The sequence below is a fragment of the Peromyscus californicus genome, unplaced genomic scaffold (genome assembly GCF_007827085.1).
Source record: "Peromyscus californicus insignis strain IS unplaced genomic scaffold, ASM782708v3 Scaffold_15__1_contigs__length_86483966, whole genome shotgun sequence".
Lineage (NCBI taxonomy): Eukaryota > Metazoa > Chordata > Mammalia > Rodentia > Cricetidae > Peromyscus > Peromyscus californicus.
The window spans coordinates 5,870,849-5,886,811 of record NW_026294447.1 but is presented as its reverse complement, the minus strand read 5'-3'; the positions used below and the strand labels follow the sequence as shown (position 1 = coordinate 5,886,811).

The window sequence follows — 15,963 nt, the reverse complement described above, 5'->3', positions numbered from 1 at the left end:
TCCTGCAGTTCCTGTGTGTATGTTAAAACCTTTTCCACTCATTTGAAATACGTTTTAGCAGGAAGAATTGTTGTTTTATTTTAATTAATTAGTCAGTTAATTTATAATGTGTGGATGAGTGTGGGCAAGTGCCATTGTGCTCAGAGGACTTGGGGGAGTTCTTGTCTCCCTTCACCAGGACTCCCAGGGGAGTCTGGACTATACTCAGGCTTGAGCAGCAAGAGCTTTGAAGGGCTGAGCAATCTCCCCACACCCACCCTCTAGAAAGCGTTTTAACAGTTCTATTTACTTTTCATGTGTTTTGCCTGCATCTGTGCACCACACATTCATGCTAGGTGCCCCTACAGGAGTCACAAGAGGGCACTGGGTCTCCTGGACCTGGAGTTACAGGTTATGATCTGCCATAGGTGCCAAGAATCGAACCTGGGGCCTCTGAAGAGCAGCAAGTGCTCTAAATGGCTGAGCCGCCTTGCCAGCCCATTTTTCCCCGCCAGAGGCAGGGTCTTATAATGGAGGTCTGGCTGTTAGTTTGGTACTTGTTACATAGTCTGGTTGGTCTTGAACTCTTGGAAATCCTCCTGCTTCAGGCTCCCAAGTTCCGGGATTGCAAGTGTGGCTGTCATGTCCCTATAGGAAGATTTCCTGGTAGTTCAGAACTGCCTGTGGTAAGCCAGGCAGGAATGCCTGCCCTCAAAGGCACTGCATCATCCTGGGTTCTGTTGTGTCTGTGATACGCTTTCCAGTCTCTTCCCATTGTTCTGATCAGACAAACTTTCAAAACCACCAAAGGTTGTTTCCTGTTGGTAACCAGTTACTGCACGTGTAGTGGCCTAATACAAAGGTATAGTCTCTGCACCAGACATCAGAAGTCGCTGCAGATCTCAGAGTCTGTTTCCTAGAACCCGATCCTTGCATTCCTTGGCATAGAACTCTTCTTCTGCCTTCAACACCAGCAGTGTGCTGTCTGTCCCAAACCTCTCAGACTACACCCTGCTTTCCCTCAGCAAAGTCCTTCTCTGACTTGAACCCTCCTCCTGCCTCTTGTAAGGACTCTGGAACTATTTAAGTCTTAGTCAGATAATCCAGAATAACCCTATCTTGAGATTCTCAGTTGAATCTCATCTTCAAAATCCTCTTGTCCCATCTGAAATACTCACACTGTGGACATTGGCCTTTGGAGCTGGGCACTGTGGTGTACTCCTGTAGTCACAGAGGATTGCTCGAGTCTGGGATGGACGTAGGAGCCAGTTGGGGTACCAGGGGGACACCTCATCTCATAAAGGGAGTGCACTTTATTATAGTTTCTTTTCTTTGCATTCTTTGGCTTATGTTTACCTAGGGTTTGTGGCTTTTTGTTTTTAATGTATACTGTGACACACTTTGTAAAACCCTCTAACACAGTGATTATTTGTCCTCTTGTGAACTTTCATTTGTTTCTCTATTGACTTCTAGAGCAAAGGTCAGTGAATGACAGCCTACGAACTAAATCCATCCCATGGTCTTTGGTATAGCATGCTAGCCAAGAATAGTTTCACAGTTTTTTTTTTTTTTTAAGTTCAAATGGCTACCTTAGTGCAGATGCATGGTGTTTTTATTTGAGAGTTCATTACAATAAAATAATATTTATTTGATTTAACAGCTTATTTCGTGTGTGTGTGTGTGTGTGTGTGTGTGTGTGTGTGTGTGTGTGTGTGTGCACCCCAACACACGTGTACAGTTCAGAGGACAGTTTCCAGGGCTGTGGGAGTTCTCTCTTCCTACCATGTGAGTCCTGGCAATTGAACTCAGGTTGTCTGAGTTCACCTGGCAGCAGTCACCCTTGCTTGCTGAGGTATCAACCTGTTGGCCTGGATTCACATTCTTAAATAATCAGAAAAAAAAAAAATCAAAGGAAGAAAAATACTTTGTGATACATGAAAATTCATGATCGTAGACTCCACAGTCTGAAGAGAAAGTGTTGATGGCTGAGGTGGCAGGCGCCTGTCATCTCAGTACTTGGGAAGCCATGGCAAGAGAATCCTGATTTCGAGGCTAGCCTGAGCTACCTGACCTCATTGCCACCATTCTAAAATCCTTCCAGCAAAAACGAAGCAAAACCTAAACAACAACAAAACTCCCAAACAAAACAAAACTCAAAACTTGAGCCCCATAAAACTGAAAGATGGGGGTGGTGCCAGCACAGCCCTGCTCTTCCGTGTGCACGTGTGTTCCGTGCTGCGGACAGTATTGGAACTGAGTGATTGCGCAGGGCTGTGACCTGCACAACCAGGTTAACAGAAAACACTTGCAATTTCTGCTCTGTCATATGTCCCGTCTTTAAGTCTTTCACTTAGTCTTTAGTTTAATACTTAAGAATACTGAACTTTCAATATTCTTAATTTTTAAAAAAATCCTGTTAATAAAGTAAGGATTTGGCATGATTTCGGAAGGATTTTTTAAAGCCTCCTGTGCACACCCGTGTGCCACCCAGTGTGGGTGTGGAGACCAGAGGACAGCTCTTGGGGACTGCCTCTAGCCTCCACCCTGCCGAGGTCGTGTCTCGCTCTGTGGCTGTGTTGTGTATTCCGCGTCACATGACCTGATGGTTCCAGCTGATTCTCTCCTCTTCTGTGAGGAGTGTTGAGATAACAGCAGACGCCAGTGCATTTGGAGCAGACTAGGGTGTCAGGCTTATGTGGCAAGTGTTTTTACCAGCTGAACCATGTTCCTAGTCTGGAAGGATGCTTTTTATATTGAATGAAATGCAGATTGGTGGTCTTGTCCCATGAGTTCATCTGAGTTAGTGAGCGAGCCTCCCACCCAGAACTTGGTGTTAGCAGGCGGGATGAGGAATCTGTGTTACCGTGGACACAGGCCATGGCGCCAACTGTAAGTATTTTGTAACCATGACCGGCACTTACAGTCAGTTGATGAAGAGAATCAAGACTACCCTCCACGGTGTGGGTGGGAAGTCTTTATCTACATCCACTGAAGTTTCCGAAGGAAAAGGGTGTTCTGCTCTGTTTCCACCGTCCTGGGCCCCACAGATTTCTGCCCAGTCAGTCACAGTTGTGTAGGCCACATCTTTAAAACTTCTCTTGTCCAAGTCTCATTTTCTTTTGATAAATAGATATAGATGCACATATTTTCTATTGGTTCTGCTTCTGGAGACCCCTAACTACTGCAGCTAGCTACTCTGATGTGTGTGTTTGTGGACTGCCGTCTGTGCCCCACACCAAGATACAGCGGTGATGCTAAGCCAGGAAGAGGTGAGGCCCTTCCTCACACCTCCCTCAGGCGTCTGCTCTTACTGGTTGTGACAGGAAATGTGCTCTGTTCGGATATTACAAAGTCAGAAGGAAGATCACTTGTGAAGGGGCAGAGGACTTTTTCTCAGGTCACCATTGTTTAAAATTGTGAGGTGACCCTGCGGGAGCGATGTCGGAGCACTGTGAGGAGCAGTTGAGGAAGAGACTTGGCACCTGAGGGAACGTTTTCATGGTTCTCTGTGTACAAGCCACAGTGGTGACGGCCTCCAGGTCCCTGTCACCAGAGACTGATTCTGTGGTCCTACAGGTGATTTCTTTGCTTATGTTTTGGCTCTTTGACCAAGATTCCAAAAAGAAAATGTTTTGGATAAAAATATAAATAGATGAACATTATTTGGCAGTTTTCTTTGTATCTCTACATATCTTTTTTTAACCAGTGCATATATTTAAACAATATATTATAAAAAGATATTTAAAGAGTATCTTTTTCTAACTAGTGCATATAAAGCATGTTTAGTATTGTTTAACACATAAACAATGATGGATATTAGCAGGACAATTTCAAATGGTAATTTATACACTTCTAAACAGAGTTTACCAGGCCTTCCAGTAATACGATGCCAGAAAAATCTAGTTTTGAATTTTGATTTTTCCAAACTGGAAAATTTTTGATTTTTCCATTACACTACCACATTACTCCAGGAGATGATTGACCACACATGTACTAAAGGCATTCTGCCCTGCTCTGCAAACCTCCTCCACCCTTCTCTGAAACCTGGTTAAGCAGATATGTCTTCTGTGGGCTAACTATAGTCCCTGTGTGGTTTACCATTCCTTTGTTTTTTTGAGGTAATTGCAGCTTGGAGTTTTGTAATTCCTGTTGCACACAGGTGTGCTAGCTCTCGTGATGGTGTTTGACAAACTATAAATAAAAGGACTGGCGCCTGACCTGATTGCTTCTTGCTCAAATGCCATTTCATTTTCAAGAGCTGACCTCTCCTACCCTGTTTGCATCTGGATGGCTTTAGTGGCCACTTGGCCTTCTCTGTTTTCACGTACTTGTTGTTGATGATGATTAACTTCTACAATGGTTCTGGAAACAATCTCAAGTGTTCTCCAGAGCTCGAGCCTGAAAGTCCCAGGGTACCTGGAGGTAAGAACGTAGGAGTACTTGTGAATTGCCTCTTGCTCCTGCAGAGACAGATATGGGACCAGATTGGCAAGGAAGGGAACAGTAGCTTCATATTCGAGGAGCACAGCTTGCCGGGGAGGGAGGATTGGCTGAGCCTTTTGGGGAGTGGGAGGACGGAGGGGGCGGCAGACCAGCTGGGTTGTGAAGGCAAAGATAGACCGTTTTCATGTGAACAGATCAGAATCACGGACTGAGACGTGTTGTTGCCTCGTTTTACGTGTGCTGGTACTGTCCTAGCGTACAGTTGCTCTCGAGTAAGCCTTGTAATCCAGATGACCTCTGAGACTCTATGGTTGCTTTCGGGATTATTGTTATTATTTTTAAAAAAGCATAATTGACGGTTACATTAGATTAAAACAATAGTATCCATGGAGGTTTGTGTGTTTCAGCCAGCTTTCTGTATCTATGGGTTTCACATTCATGGATTCCATCAACTGCATCAAAAATTGCTTCATAAACACAGATTTTGTTCTTGTTACTATACCTCTGACAATTTGAGTAACCTTGCATAGGCTTCACATGGCATTAGCTAGTCGGAGTATCCAGAGGTGGTTGGTTCGATGTTTAAAGGAGAATATCAGAAGTTACAAAAATATGACAACTTTTTATAGGAAACTTGAATTTGCTATATGTGGCAGGTTCTGGAACCAACACCTTGGAGACCCTGAGAGACTCCTGGCATGGTTACTAAGATGTAAACACCTGGACAGTGCTGGCGATGTATAATTGAACCTTTCTTTCTCTCCACAGCTGGTCAGTCTGCTACTCATTGGGATTGCTGCTTGGGGCATTGGCTTTGGGCTGATCTCCAGTCTCCGAGTGGTGGGCGTGGTCATTGCTGTGGGCATCTTCCTGTTCCTGATTGCATTGGTGGGGCTGATTGGCGCCGTAAAACATCATCAGGTGTTGCTGTTTTTTGTATCCTTTTTAAAAATCGGGATTTTTACCTCAACCAGGGGAAGTTTTCACTCATTATCGATTATGTTCCAATGGTTGCTACTACTTTAATATTATCATTAGGGAATTCATTGCCAGGAAGTAACCCTTAGAAAGACAATTTAGGAATATCTCTAAGGAAAAAGCCTTATGTTTAGTTATCCCCAACCCTTCCTGATCACATCATGAAGTGTTCTGTAAGTTGGGCATAATTCTGATTTTCTTTTGCAAATTCAGAGTTAAATTGAACTCATTTCTTCACTTCTGGGCCTTCCTAACACATTAATATTTGGTTGAGAATTTAACAGTGTATTCTCTAGATTTACTTTTGAGAAAGCTTATACATGTGTCTATACCTTTTTTTTTATTTACAGGTTGCAGAATTTGTATTTCATTTTGGATGTGAGCTTTTTAAAATATAATGCTCCCTCTCTTTCTTTTTGAGACAGGGTCTCTGTAGACTAGGCTGATCTCAAGCTTGGGTAGTCCTCGTGGGATTACACGTGTTAACCACCATGCCTGGTGTATATAATTATTTATTTTTTTCTAAATGAATTTATAGTTACACTGTATCACTTTGAACTTTAGGTAACATTGTCTTAGTTTCTAGGTGAATTGCTTAGCGTGTACTTGAAAGTTATGTCAACATTCCTGCTTTATGCTCTTTTAGGGCATTTGCAGAGTCCCTACAGCACTTGCTGCCAAATCTGATAACCAGAGTTCAGTCCCCAGTGCTCACCTGGTGGTAGGCGAGAACTGACTCCTGCAAGTTGTCCTCTGCATGAACAGCGTGGCACATGCAGATGTACTCATGTGTGCATGCCCCCATGCCTGCCACACTCACACATATAGTGAATAAGCAAGTGCAATAATAAAATAAAGTAAAATAGTCCTTAACTTGTAACTCTCAGTATATGATTATTCTCCTGCTTGTGTTTATTGTTCAGTTTTCGGTGTCTTGTGCTTGTCTAGCTCTGAATCGGGACCAACAGGTAAGTAAAGATAATTTTCTGTTTTGTTTTTGAGCCAGGATCTCACAGTGTAGCTCCGGTTTTGTTCTAGAATTGTGTAGCCCAGGCTGTCCTCAAACTCACAGAGATCCACCTGCCTCTGCCTCCTGAGTGCTGGTATCAAAGGAATGCATCACTGCCCAGCTGAATGAAGGTTTATTTTATTTTATTTTTTTTACTTTATTATACAACATAGCATAAATATGAAAAGATGGGAGGAAATGACTGGAGGATAACTATTTCTTTTTTTGCCAAGAATGTCATTTTGCCCTGCTACCTATTTTCTTGGTCCTGAGGTTAGTGGGAAGGATCGCAGGGGAAGTGCCCTTGGGTCTTGCTAAGTTGTATCTTAAGTAAGACTTAACTCTCCGTGAAAACTGCTGTTGTTAGAAGATGTTGCCTCTTCTTCCCCACTGCTGTGCAGTGTCCACGGGGTCTGTGGTTACCTTGTAGCCATTGCTCTTTTTTTTTTTTTTAATTTTATTTTATTTTCCCTCCCCCCCTTTAAGCTCTTAATTTGTAGAGAAAAAAATGGGTTTCTGTCTTGGAGCAACTGAAACTTTGTATTGTTATACTTAGAGAATTATGCCTTTGAACCAAGTACTGTTTTTAAATTGCTTGTAAAAACCCAGGACTGTTTTCTTTTCTTTTTTTTTTTTTTTTTTCAGCCCAAGGGATAAGCTTTTGAAAAGTTGCAGTTGTTTTATAGAGACTATTGATTTCATGTACACTCTACTGCTAACTGTGGGCTCTCCATTGTTGTTGGTTGGTTTTGCTTTCTGGCTCTTCAGCTCTTTTGGGGGCCCACCACCCAGCTCCCAAATAAGCACACAGAGGCTTATTATTATTCATAAATGCCGGGCCTTAGCTTGGCTTGTTTCTTGCCAGCTTTTCTTAACTTAAATTATCCTGTCTGCCTTTTGACTCTGAGCTTTTTCCTTTCTCTGTTTCTTTTTACCTTTCGTTCCTTCTTTTTTTTTTTTTTTAGCGTATGCCTTTTTTTTTTTTTAAGATTTATTTATTACATATACAGTGCTCTAAATGCATGTACACCTGCAGACCAGAAGAGGGCACCAGATCTCATTACAGATGGTTGTGAGCCACCATGTGGTTGCTGGGAATTGAACTCAGGACCTCTGGAAGAACAAGCAGTGCTCTTAACCGCTGAGCCATCCCTCCAGCCCCTTTCGTTCCTTCTTATTCCATGGCTGGCTGTGTGGCTGTGTGGCTGTGGCTGGCCCCCTTCTTTTCTCACTCCTCGATCTCTCTTGCTTCCTTGCTCCTTGATTTTTCTTGCCTCCCTCCCATTTATTCTCTCGGCCTGCCAGCCTCGCCTATCCTTTCTCCTGCCTTGCTACTGGCTGTTTAACTCTTTATTAGACCATCAGGTGTTTTAGACAGTCCAAGTAACACAACTTCACAGAGTTAAACAAATGCAACATAAAGAATGACACATATCTTTGCATCATTAAAGCAAATGTTCCACAGCATAAACAAATGCAACAGATCTTAGAATACTATTCTGCAGCACTCAGCACTTGTAGTTTATGTGGGGATGATATATTTTAATGCGTCTATGAACTGCGTTTCATAGGGTCAGCTGCTGGAGGTTGGTTGGAACAATACAGCAAGTGCTCGGAATGACCTCCAGAGGAACTTGAACTGCTGTGGCTTCCGAAGTTATAACCCAAATGACACCTGCCCGGCTGTAAGTCCAAACTATGAAAGTTCTTTTTTTTTTTTTTTTGAATGTGTTGCATACAGTTTAATAATGATTAACAAAGAAGAAGTGGGCTTTCTGATGCTGAATTATATTTTAATTGTTTGACATATGCTCCGATTATAGTTTCCATATGCACTGCTGTCACACTTGCCCACTCCATGTTTAGGGGGACATACTGCATTTATTTTCTTGCCTGTAATTCTTTCTCATTCAGCTCTTTCCTGTACCAAGTTGTGAGAGAGAAATGATCAGTCTCAGAGATCTCCATCTTTGCAGTGTGCTAGGGAGGTAGCAAGAGAAGGGTCTACATTAAACAGGCTCTCTTAACTAGCTCTACATCTCCAAGGTAGAAGACACATAAAACCACTCTCCTCTTCCTCTTCTTCCACAATCTCTCCCTCATTGTGTTTGAAGTTGAGCTACTGATGGACCAGTGGGATCCATCCTGATGTTTCCTGCCAGACTGGACCACCTAACTCCAACCCCAGTCCTTTGTGGATAGCTCAGGGCCTGGCTCACCTGGAATGTTCATGTATGTTTATATTTTGGGACAACTCCTTTACGATCTGTCTGAGCCCTGAGTTGTGTATGTCTCTTCACTGAGGCCTTTGTGAAGCTGTTTCTTTACATGGGTCTGTATTAACTTTCCACTGTTATGTAACATGTTAACCACAAAACTCGTGGCCTAAGACAATTATCTGTTTATCATCTCATACCAGCCCAAAGCAATTTTAGCTTGTAGCTCCAGGTTGCAGTCTATCGTCATGGGAAAGTCACAGCTGCAGGAGCTCGAGGGAGCTGGTACTGTCACATGTGAGGACAAGGAATGCATGCAGCCACGTCAGTTCTCATTCCCTCTTCACACGCAGCCCTGGATCCCCTCTCCAGGGAGAATCCATCAAGGTGGTTCTTCCCACATATTAAAATGTTCTTATTCATAACATATTCAAGACAACCCCTCACAAAGCCCTGTCTTGCAGGTGATTCTAGATTTTGTCGTGCTGACAGTTAACACCAGAGTCTCATGATGCTGAAATGAGGTGTCTGTGGAGACTGACATTCACTCGAGGCTTGGTGTGTGTCCTCCCTCTTGCTCGGTGGTTGTTGTGGACTCACTTTTCTTTTAGGACTGTCCTGATTGCTTGGTGGCTGTCAGCTGGTGTCTTAGTCACCATTAGTTTTATTTCTGTGAAGAGATGCCATGATTAAGACAGTTTTACTAGAGAAAGCATTTAGTTGGGGGCTTGCTTACAGTTTCGGAGGTTTATTCCACTTGTCATTGTGAAGGGGAACAGTGTGGCCTGCAGACATGGTGCTGGAAAAGTACTTGAGAGTTACATTCCAATCTGCAGGCAGGGTGTGTGTGTGTGTGTGTGTGTGTGTGTGTGTGTGTGTGTATACATATATTTAGAGAGATAACTGGGCTTAGCGTGGGCTTTTGAAACCTGAAAACCCACCCCCTAGTGACACACTTTCTCCAACAAGGCCACCCCTGATCCTTGTAATCCTTTCAAACTGTTCCATTCCCTGGTAACCAACCGTTCAAATAGAGGAGTTTATGGGGGACATACTTAGGTATCTTACAGTGCATGCAAGTAGGCATGAGAATCTCTCTGGTCTGGAAGAATGGAGTCTTACACAATGCAATCTGGACATCTACCCATCATATTTATAGTTCCTAGAAAGAGATGGATCCTACAAAGCATATGACCATCTTGGAAATTTACACACAATTTAAAATCCATACTCTAATTGGATGTAGTTTTTATTTGTGTATTTTTTTAATCAATGTACTCTGAAGTAACAAGTCTTTTCTTTTATCCATACAGACCTGTGCTAAAATTGGACATAAGTGCTTACCATGCTCCCCCATAATTGGAGCATATGCTGGAGATGTTTTGAGATTTGTTGGTGGCATTGGCCTCTTCTTCAGTTTTACAGAGGTTTGTCCTCTCCCTTTGTGATGGGGAGTTTTGTTTTTATGTCTAGAGGACAGAGCATTGCACTTCGGTAGAACACCTAACACGCAAAAACTCCTTTCCTTGAGGTCACTACACAGGAAGCTAGGAACAGCCTAGTTTGGAATCAGACTCTGGCAAATCTTGTATAAACTTTATGATGGAGTACCATTCTTGATCTGTTTGTCCTGTGTAAATTGTAATAAATGAAAAGAGATTGGGGGAGTTAGCTCTGAACTTTCTTTTTCTTTCTAGATTTACACAATAAGTTATAGTTTGATTTCTTCCTAAGTAGAACATTTATATTACTTAATATATGCTAATGTATAATACTATAATGCACACATATGCATATATGCATGTAAAGATTTGCTTTTAAGAATTGCCCTTATTGCTGTGCTATGGTGGCACACACTTTTAATCCCAGCACTTTGGAGGCAGAGGCAGGTGGATCTCAGAGTTCAAGGCCAGCCTGGTCTACAGAGCAAGTTCCAGGACAGCCAGGGCTACACAGACAAACCCTGTCTCTGGAAAAAAAAAAATTGCCCCTGTAGCTGAAGAAAACTGATAGTGGCAGAAGTGGGGTGATCTTTCCCCGAGAGGAGTTCACTAACTGGTCATCCAATACCAAATAGTCAGCCCTGAAAACATACATAGAATAGCATATATGGACTGAGAAGATTATGTTTAGGAATAGGCGTATATATTTATGCATGCAATAACAATTAATGAAAGAAGAGGCCATGAATCTAAAGGAGATTGAGGAGGGGTATATGGAAGAGTTTGGTGAGAAGAAAGAAAGGGAGAAATGTAATTATATTGTAATCTCAAAAATAAAAATATAAAAATTGTATTACTTTCAACTTTAAAAAAAATTTGCCTGACACGGAAGGGGTAGAAAGCGGTGGAAAGGGGACCTTTGGCGGCCCTGCCGAGGTGTGCCCTGCTGTGGTGTGGTGTGCCCTGCCGAGGTGTGCCCTGCTGTGGTGTGCCCTGCCGAGGTGTGCCGCTGAGAAACTGCACAAGGAACAGGTCTAATGCGAGAAATTGGGGGAGGGGAAGGGGAAGAGCAGAAGGCCATCTCGGAGTGGGGACATGAGAGGCAGACAGGCAGACAGACAGAACAGGCCCGAGAGGAGCGAGAGAGACGTGACGGAGGGACACTTGGGCGGTGGAAATGCGCGCACCTGTGGTGCCTGGCGGCAGATGATGTAACTGCCATCGCCAAGGCAGGCTGGTGGGAATGAACAGAAGCGTCCCCCTTTTCCTCTGCTGCTGCCTTTCTAAAACCTGAAGGTAGCTACTGTCATTATTTGTATATATTTATATTACATTAATGTATTTGAACTAATTAGCAAACTTTTATATATTAGTAAACAGGACCAGAATGCTAATTCTGTTTTAAACTCTCAATATCTGTGAACATTTCTTGATGCTTCTGAGTTGGTAATATGTATCAAGAAAAAATTCTTGTTTTTGAGGCAGGGTCTTACTGTATAGCCCCCACTGGTCTTAAATCCTCTTTGTCTCAGCCTCCTGGGTGCTAGTATTATAGGCATGAGTCACCATGACAGTTTTAAAATTTGCTTTTAACTAAAAAAAATTCCATATGTAGTATTTTATTTCATGGAAATAATTATGTAGCAACATAAAATGAATACACAAAGCTATTTAGAAGCAACTTTTAAAGGTTTATTTTTAATTATGTGCATGAATGTGTGCCTATGTGTAGGCATATGCACATGAGTGTGGATGTCACTGGAGGCCAGAAGAGGGTGTCAGATGCTCTGCATCTGGAGATATAGACAGTTGTGAGCCACTAGATGTGGGATCTAACTCCAGGCTTCTGTAAGAGTAGCATGTACTCTCTCTTAACTGCTGAGCAGTTTCTCTGGCCCTCAAGCCGTTTATTTTCCTGATAAATCTTTGGGCCCCTTCTGCTTCCTAACAATATGCTGGATCAGTTGAGATCCATGGCACAGAGCAGAAGCTGAAGTGACCGGGCTGGAAACTGAGTGCATCTACTTCCTCCTTGTGTGTCCAGGGGCAAGTTATTTAATCTTGCTGTGTGGCTCACCCTCTAAGGAGGATAACAACAATAGTAGCCACCTCTGGTGTTAAGACTAAAGGAGCCAGTGCATATAAAATTTGGAATGCTTTGAGCGTTTCTTGGTGCATAAGGGGTAGCTAGTGTTTTGCAGCCATTGGTAAATTATTAGTATATGTCATAGCCCTATTAGAAAAAGACAATGTGTCATTATTATTGAAACCTCAGATGTCCACATCACACTTCTGTTTTAAATAGCTAACAGAAGACTATGAATCAAATAATTATTTTAACGAAGTTTGTGTGTATAGCTATAGAAGCCCAGTCGGCTATTTGTAAGAGCAGCAGACATCCTTAGGAAGTTGCAAACATTCTGTGTTTTGTATGGTTAGAATTTAGCCATAAGTGGGATCACTTAATCTGTTGACCGTTTAATTTTCTTTTTAAAAAATTACATGTATTTAGTGTGTGTGTTGGGGGGCGACATGCATTGCCCCAGTGGGTGTGTCAGGATCATTTAGTTTCTGAAGATTGAACTCAGGGCATCAGGCTTCGGGAGAAGTCCCTCCACCTTCTAAGCCATCCACCCCACCTCTTAAAAAAAGCTCAATTCATTTATTAATTATTTTATTTACTTTTTTTTTTTTGAGACAGGGTTTCTCTGTGTAGCCCTGTGTGTCCTGAAACTCACTCTGTAGACCAGGCTGGCCTCGAACTCAGAGATCCGCCTGCCTCTGCCTCCTGAGTACTGGGGTTAAAGGTGTGCGCCACCACCGCTGCCTGGCTTACATTTATGTGATTATCTGGGTGTGGGTGCACTTGTGCCACGATGCATGTGTAAAGGTCAGGGACAGCTTTGGGGAGTCTGCTCTTTCTCTACCACGTGGGTCTTGGCAGCCAAAGCCAAGGGCCTCAGTTCATGAGGCCTTGTAGCGAATGCCTTTACCTACTGCGCCATCTTGTCAACCCAACCACTTAATGCCCTTTTAATATGTAAATATTTACACAGTTGACTCCTGTGTGTGAAATGTTGTTTCCATGCACCCTGCTTTCCTCTTGGGGTGCATTTCTAGGTATAAAATATGACACAGTATGGGAATAGTCAAGAAATTTTGAAAAGCTGGGCTTGGTGGTGCACACCTTTAATCATAGCACTTGGGAAGCAGAGGCAGGTGGATCTCTCTGAGTTCCAGGCTAGCCTGGACTATATATATAGTGAGAGCCTATCCAAATAAACAATGAATGAAATTTTGTATTGGTAAATTGTCTTCTGAGAAGAATCTATCAACTTTTGATTTAATAACTGACTCCACATATTCTTGTTATTAGAAATACTTGACAGGGCTGGAGAGATGGCTCAGGGGTTAGGAATGCTTGCTGCTTAGGGCAGCTATCCTGGAGATGACTACGTCAGGTGGCTCCTAGTCACTGTCACTCAAGCTCCAGGGGGCTTCAGTACCTCTGAACTCCGGGAGGCACGCCTGTACATATACACATGCACATAATTAAGAACAATACAAATAAATGCAAAAAACATGCAGAGTTTACGTTTGGCTGTTGATCAAAATGGAAAAGTCAAGCTTGCTGTCCCAGCTTCAAATCCAGATGCCGGTGTAGAACCCGCAGTGCCTCTGCCTTCCTGCCCTGTCTTCACCTTGTCTCTCTTCCCTCACTTGCTCCACCTCAGCTCCCCTCCTCAGGACCACAGTGACTGCACCACTTAGCCCACCTGGAAGACCTCTCCCTAGCATAAGCACACGGCCCAAGGGCCATTGATCTCAGAAAGTAACACTTGCAGGGTCCGGGCAGCACGCAGTCTACCACAGTGTTCATATTTCAGTGTATTAGGGCCTGTCCTTCAATTTGCCTGAAGTGTCTCCCCTCTTTGAACAAAATAAAAAAGCAAAAGCAACTCAGAAGTTTCAGTTATTCTGTTGATTAAATCTATACAACACTTGATTTTTCTTGTTTTAATTCCAGATCCTGGGTGTTTGGCTGACCTACAGATACAGAAACCAGAAAGACCCTCGCGCCAACCCGAGTGCTTTCCTCTGATGAGAAAACAAGGAAAAGTTTTCCCATGTTGATCTTGCTCACTTTCTCTATCTTAAACTAATGTGTTCATTTGACAGAGGAAACAGTGTCTGAAAACTATATTATCAACAGTGGAACTAAATATTTTCACTCTTACGTTTCTCTAAATGTGTTTTGTTGGTATTGCTGTAAAAGCAGTTGAAATTCATGGTGTTTCCTGAGCTTCAGTAGTCCGTGTGATCTGCTGTTCTTGGTGTCTGGCACTGTCCACTGTGGCCTTTCTTAGCCTTTTTACCTGCTGTAAAACTGTATGGTGCCCCGCTGGGGGAATGATATTGTGAACCCGAATCTCCGTTTCACCAGGATAATTGTACAGAGCTTGGACTGTACAGGCAGCTCCCAGTGAAGACAGTTGAAGTGTATGAAGGCAGAAAGGAAGAGAGTCTGTTGTATTCAGTTCATTAGGAGAAATCTAAGTTTTCTATACTTTTTGTCTTTTTAGGAAAGCTTCGCTATAGTAAAAAGTGTTAACATAGAAGTAGTCATTTAGTTCTAGTAGTCTGTCATGATTATATCTGTGTATTCTAGAAATAGCTGTGTCTTAGGAAACTAAAGTTTGGTTTTTGACATTTATAGTCAAGGGCAAAGGAGGTGCCATTTGGGAAATGTTCTGGTGTGTATCAGTTATCTTCAGCTTTCAGAATGGGATGAGTTTGAGGAAGATAGTGTGTATATCTACATAATCTGACAGTCTTTTTTTTTAATAATTTGAAGTTCAAAACACTGTAGATTGGTAAGCAACTTGCAATCAATATGTGGCTTATGTAACAAAAAGATATTTGATCATCTTAAAAAATAACTTTTTATTGGTATTTCTTGGTATTGTGACAGCAAGTTGTTAAATCCAAACATATTTAAATGTGCTACCTCTCATAAATTGAGAGAGAAATGCTGTTTGTGGCTCTGTATGTTACATTAAAAATTAAAAGCTGGAAACCTTTCTTTGTGTATGGATGTTTGAATCAAAAGGAGGTACTGGGAGCATTGGTAAACTGAGGTAAGTCGGCGTTTTCCTTCTGCTTTGATGGCCTTCTGTTGTACATCAAAATAGTGTTTAATCAAGGCTTGGAAATAAATTCCCAGCAATGACGTCTATTAGTACTTATCCTCAAATCCTTTCTTAGGTTAAAAAATAAAATCGTGCGTGTGTGTGTGTGGGGGGGGGGGGGCGATCAGAGGACAGTTTGTAAGATTTGGTTCTCTCTTACTATGTAGGTGGGTCCTAGGGATCAAACTTGGTCATCAGACTGAGTGGCAAGCACTGTTACTGCTGAACAACCTCCTGGCCCCTAAATGCCTTATTGAACTATTTCAGTGGTTAATTTTATCTTCATGATAAGAAAGGTGGTTTTATTTATTTGAGAAGTCACTGGTATTTATATGGGAAGAGTACATGCATTATTTCCATTAGAGACAGTTAATTTTATGTCTTGGTTTGGAGTAGCATGTGATACATTACTGCTGATTTTTTTTTTGTGTGTGAGTTTTAGACTAAGAAGGCTGGTAAAGGGTTGATCTGCAGATTAGTGCACTTTGGAGCATTTTGCTGGTCTGACTCTCCCATGACTCTGCTGCTAGCAAGTCTTGTACAGAAGTAGAACGTGCTGTTTCTAGGGTGTCATGCTGAGCACTGTGGCCACCTGGGCAGAACTGCTTATGCCGTAAGATGGGAGCTGTGACTCATGAAAGGAGCATGTTGAATTCTGTTTTCTTTTTCGGTTTTCCTGTATTTTTTCTGCTTGCTCAGCTGCGGTT

The 15,963-nt window shown here is 42.4% G+C and overlaps 1 protein-coding gene across 1 annotated transcript in view; it reads left to right on the top strand.

Moving 5' to 3' along the window:
• Window positions 1–15,148, top strand: part of Tspan13 (tetraspanin 13) — a 28,689-nt gene extending 13,541 nt beyond the window's left edge. Inside the window, exons 2-6 of the mRNA XM_052738344.1 lie at window positions 5,191–5,358; window positions 6,288–6,368; window positions 7,981–8,094; window positions 9,939–10,052; window positions 14,095–15,148. Of these exons, the coding sequence (XP_052594304.1) occupies window positions 5,191–5,358; window positions 6,288–6,368; window positions 7,981–8,094; window positions 9,939–10,052; window positions 14,095–14,169 (552 nt within the window). The 3' untranslated portion in view covers window positions 14,170–15,148. The remainder of the gene's footprint in view (window positions 1–5,190; window positions 5,359–6,287; window positions 6,369–7,980; window positions 8,095–9,938; window positions 10,053–14,094) is intronic.
• The last annotated feature ends 815 nt before the right edge of the window (window positions 15,149–15,963 follow it).